The sequence below is a fragment of the Notolabrus celidotus genome, chromosome 8, assembly GCF_009762535.1.
Source record: "Notolabrus celidotus isolate fNotCel1 chromosome 8, fNotCel1.pri, whole genome shotgun sequence".
In the NCBI taxonomy this organism is placed as follows: Eukaryota; Metazoa; Chordata; class Actinopteri; order Labriformes; family Labridae; genus Notolabrus; species Notolabrus celidotus.
In genome coordinates this window covers 16,444,197-16,448,208 of record NC_048279.1, presented here as the reverse complement: position 1 = coordinate 16,448,208, position 4,012 = coordinate 16,444,197, and the positions used below count along the sequence as shown (strand labels likewise).

Sequence of the window (4,012 nt, the reverse complement as noted above, 5' to 3'; positions counted from 1 at the left end):
TTTACTAGATGTAACATGCCTACATATATTGTCAAATAAACTGATGATTGAATTAATGACAAAGCTGCCTGTGTTCTGTGGTTTTGGTTCATTCTTGAAAAAGTGGTGAAAGGTTTCAATTTTGAGGTTATGACACACCGTCTTCAATCATCTGTTAACCACTGAAACTCTTCACTTCTTTTTGACCGAGCAGTTTGTATGAAGATAATTTATTTTGGCTATTGAGGTCAGAGTAATTTTATTTGATTTAATCGGCTCAGACAGAATAATGTAATAACAGTACAGACACTTATTTGTCTCCAATCCTGGAGAAGTTAAAAACAAACATGTGAAGCAGACAGAATATTGAAACTCATGTTTTAGCTATCTTACAACAGGCATGAAAGAAAAAGTTGCAGAAGAGTTCAGAAAGTTTAGAAAAAGTGTTTTATCTGCTTTTGTTAATTGTACTATGATTCAGATTTGTTCTTAAAAAATGTTGGTCCAAAGCAACATACATCTGAGGATAAGCTTTTACGTTGCTTCACATTCAAACATGGCACATGGCAGAAGCTGCCATGTAAAGCCCCTATCAGTGTTCAGTAACACCGCTGGTGCAGCTACAGGGGGCACTTTTAGGGTTAAGAGTCTTGCCCAAGGATACTTGGGCTTGTGGACAGAGTAACCTGGGATCGAATGCCCAACCTCTTGATTGAGAGATGACTGACTACCGCTGAGCCACAGCTGCTCTTCCCTTTTATTCTTACACAACTCAAAGGTTTCATCCAGCTTCCTTCAAAACATAGAATGAAAAAAGCACTCCCTTTCTGTCCATCCTCCTCTCATAAACTGTGTTTACACATTGAATTACAATGAAGTCTTCTCTCTTTTGATCATAAAGCACCAAGTCCAGTAGGTGGCATTGTGTCCACAAGTATAAACTGTCCACAGGCTTTTATGGGCCATTTGCCATGAAAAACAGAGAGAGAATTAAGAGCAAATTAATAAATCCACAGGATATTATTGTATCTACGCAGTCACATATGAGACATATTAGCCTTCCTTTGTGCAATCTGAGAACAGTGGGACAGCTGCTTATATATGTATGCTCTCTTTCTGATTAACAGATACGATTTCAAAGGTTTCACTCTAAAGCTGAGGAGGGGGATAAAGTCAGCTAATGGCAAGCATACACATTCAACAAGCATGTCTTTATAAAAATGTGAAGACTCGTTTGCTCTTATAACGTTGATCATCATTCAGGCACAGCCGGGGACACTTTCATAAATGTTTTCAGCTGCCGAGGTGTCGAGATGTTCAAGTGTCCTCCTCGGCAGCAGCTCTCTCCCTGGTTTGAAGAAATGCAAAAATGAAAAGATATTATCAGTCTGTTAAAGAAGAAGACCCTCTGTGTGACTTCTACTGTTTAATAGACGCCTACTTTCAATGTGTAGAATTAATCTGAATGGCATATGAGTCACAAACTATAATCCGTTCAACACTTACGGAAAATAAAGACGAGGATTATGATTACTGTGAGGAAGAGAAGAGCTGCAACCCGGCCAATGTTCCCCACACTCATGAAGGCTTTAAATTCTTCCTGCAATGAAAATTATTATTATTGTGAGGGAGATTTATAAATAGAACACAGTTTTAAATTAGGCCAGAAATTTTCATTGTATTGAAAACACAGAGAACATTCAAAACAGCTTTTGTCTTTATTCTTTTTTCTAACTTCTAGCCCACACAGACACACACACGCAGAGTTGAATTCTTTTGCATATTGTATTTTAAAATAATAAGATGGTAAACCACACACTTAGGATCTTTAGACTTTTTAAACAAGGATTCTCATTAATGAAAAAAAGTCCTTGGTTTCTAAGACATTGTTTATGAATGAATAAATCAGACTAGAGTAGGTCAATGTCTGTGTGGCTTGTCTCCTCGTTGATCTAAAGTCACTTCAGGTTTCATTGGACATTTATTTGTCTTCAACTCTTCAAATTAACTTTTTTTTTTTAAAAACTTAAGACACAAAAACACTACAAATTTTGTTTTTGTTATCCTCTTATTTTTGCATTTACTCTGAGCTGTGAACATTTAAAAAAAATCTATATTTAGAAGCTAATGATACCATACCTTTACTGTCGCAAACATGATTCTCTCAAATTTTGGGTCACCGACTTCTTCATTTGTAGATGTGGAAGTTGTCAGTGTTTCTGTAGAGAGTAAGAACTGTAAGCTCATGTAGAATATTTAAATACTGTTCAAGATTTAAATGTGCCAATACGAACAACATCAACCAAGTTTAAACATAATTTCATTTATTCACGGGTGATATCCCACCTTGTGTGCCAGCAGTTGTAAATGCCAAGTCCTCTGTAATAAGTTGTTCTTCAGGAGCTAGTACAGAAAGAAAACATTGAAGCTTCATCTCATCATGGGGCTCATCACTCTGGACCAAATTTACAAGTGTTACCTTTCTCCACGTCCAAATATGTGTCAACTTTGTAGTCATTAAACCACCCAGGGATCTCCACCCTGCAGCCGTACACGCCAGCATCACTCCACTGAATGTTCAGGATAGTCAGGGACACATCTCCGTCTATCAGCCTGCCTGACAGCTGGTACCTGTGGGACTCTCTGAAGTCCACAGCGCCGTCCTGTGAGGAGAGGACGGTGTTGGAACATTTGGACCGGGGCACTTTCCCATGTCCCCAGCAGAAACTGAGAATGCCGTGCGTTTGAGTGTCATACGTACAGGGCAGAGTGACATTGCTCCCGAGGAGGCCGGTGACTTTTACTGTGCCGGAAGACACTGTGGAGGACACCGATGATTAAACTAGATGATATGAAACTTGCTGTAGATCTAATTCTGAAACACTACACTTGCAAATACATCCAGCCTCGTCTACACAAATGCTATCAAACACACACACTACCACTCTTACTCCCACACACACTCCACAAATACAAGAAAACAGAAAAGTGCAGAATATCGACTTACCTTGAGTCAGGAGTGAGAGGAGAAAATACTCAAGACCACGCATGAGTGTAGGCTTGGGAAAACCGATGTCCTGCAGTGAAGAAAAGATACAATTCTAACCTTACACACGCGCACACGCCGAGACTGATGGAAGCAAGAAGTGGAGAAGAAACGTAGTTTTTTTTAAGAAATAAGGAAGGAAATCAATACTAGTCTTGTCTACATCTGGACTTGAAGTCTCGTGGTATGCAATGATCTCATCAGGAAAAAGAAACTGTCTCATATGTTGCAATAAAGTGTATCAATAAACATCAGCTGTCACCTGTAAGGTGATGAATGAAGGTATCTAATACACAGAGTTTAGACACAGCACAATTCTACATTTTCAGAGGGGGAATTTTGCAAGAGGTCTGAGGAAGATGACACACACAGGAAACATGATGGTTGACTAAGTGTCAAACACACTGACATCAGCAGTTATCAAGCCGCCCGCTTCTCCTCACTGTTTGTACCTTGTGAGCTCTCGAAAATGAGAAAAATTAATGATGTCTTTGAATTCTTTTTCTCAGTGAGTAGTCATTTTTGGATGAACATCCCCTATTTTCCACAGAGAACATTACAGTTTTATCTCATCTTCAGCTGTAGTCATGCTGGTAACTGAAGCAGCAGTGATAATAGTGGAGGCACACTGGAGATTGTTGGAATTTCACTGGGATGGGTTGTTGTTGAGGCACATCTCTTTGCTGACATGAGACATGACAAAAATTCTTCAGCTTGTTCCCAAGACGGCTTTTATTTTAGCAGTTTTATCAGCAGCTATATGGATACTTTGGATTTGCCTTTCTTTTCCTTAAAAGCGTTAATAGTATTCACATGGACTCGACCCATTTATAATCTTGTACGAGTGAAAACAAGACTGTGCAAAATCCTATTAAGTTTAAGAGACCCTTCATAGTGACTCAAACTTAAAATGATCCATTATAGTAGTTAAATACTTATGATACTACAGACCAACCTTCTTGTTTCTTATTTTCAACTTTTTGTTTT

At 38.7% G+C, this 4,012-nt stretch overlaps 1 protein-coding gene across 1 annotated transcript; it reads right to left on the bottom strand.

The window, feature by feature from the left end:
- Positions 1 to 221: 221 nt before the first annotated feature.
- On the bottom strand, positions 222 to 3,330 carry LOC117816766 (T-cell immunoglobulin and mucin domain-containing protein 4-like). The gene is made up of 6 exons (XM_034689085.1): positions 2,987 to 3,330; positions 2,459 to 2,797; positions 2,326 to 2,382; positions 2,119 to 2,198; positions 1,486 to 1,579; positions 222 to 1,327 (listed from the first exon to the last, which is right to left on the bottom strand). Exons 1-6 carry the CDS (start codon positions 3,027 to 3,029, stop codon positions 1,239 to 1,241), a joined length of 702 nt encoding a protein of 233 aa, XP_034544976.1. The 5' UTR covers positions 3,030 to 3,330; the 3' UTR covers positions 222 to 1,238.
- Positions 3,331 to 4,012: the final 682 nt, after the last annotated feature.

What these genes read in the sequence shown, in the direction of transcription:
- LOC117816766 (XM_034689085.1), bottom strand. Translation starts at nt 3,029, where the DNA reads ATGCGTGGTCTTGAGTATTTTCTCCTCTCACTCCTGACTCAAG. An exon ending in TACAACTGCTGGCACACAAG is followed by an intron (nt 2,199 to 2,325) that starts GTGGGATATCAC and finishes TACTCTCTACAG; the next exon opens with AAACACTGACAACTTCCACA. An exon ending in AATCCTCGTCTTTATTTTCC is followed by an intron (nt 1,328 to 1,485) that starts GTAAGTGTTGAA and finishes TCTTCAAACCAG; the next exon opens with GGAGAGAGCTGCTGCCGAGG.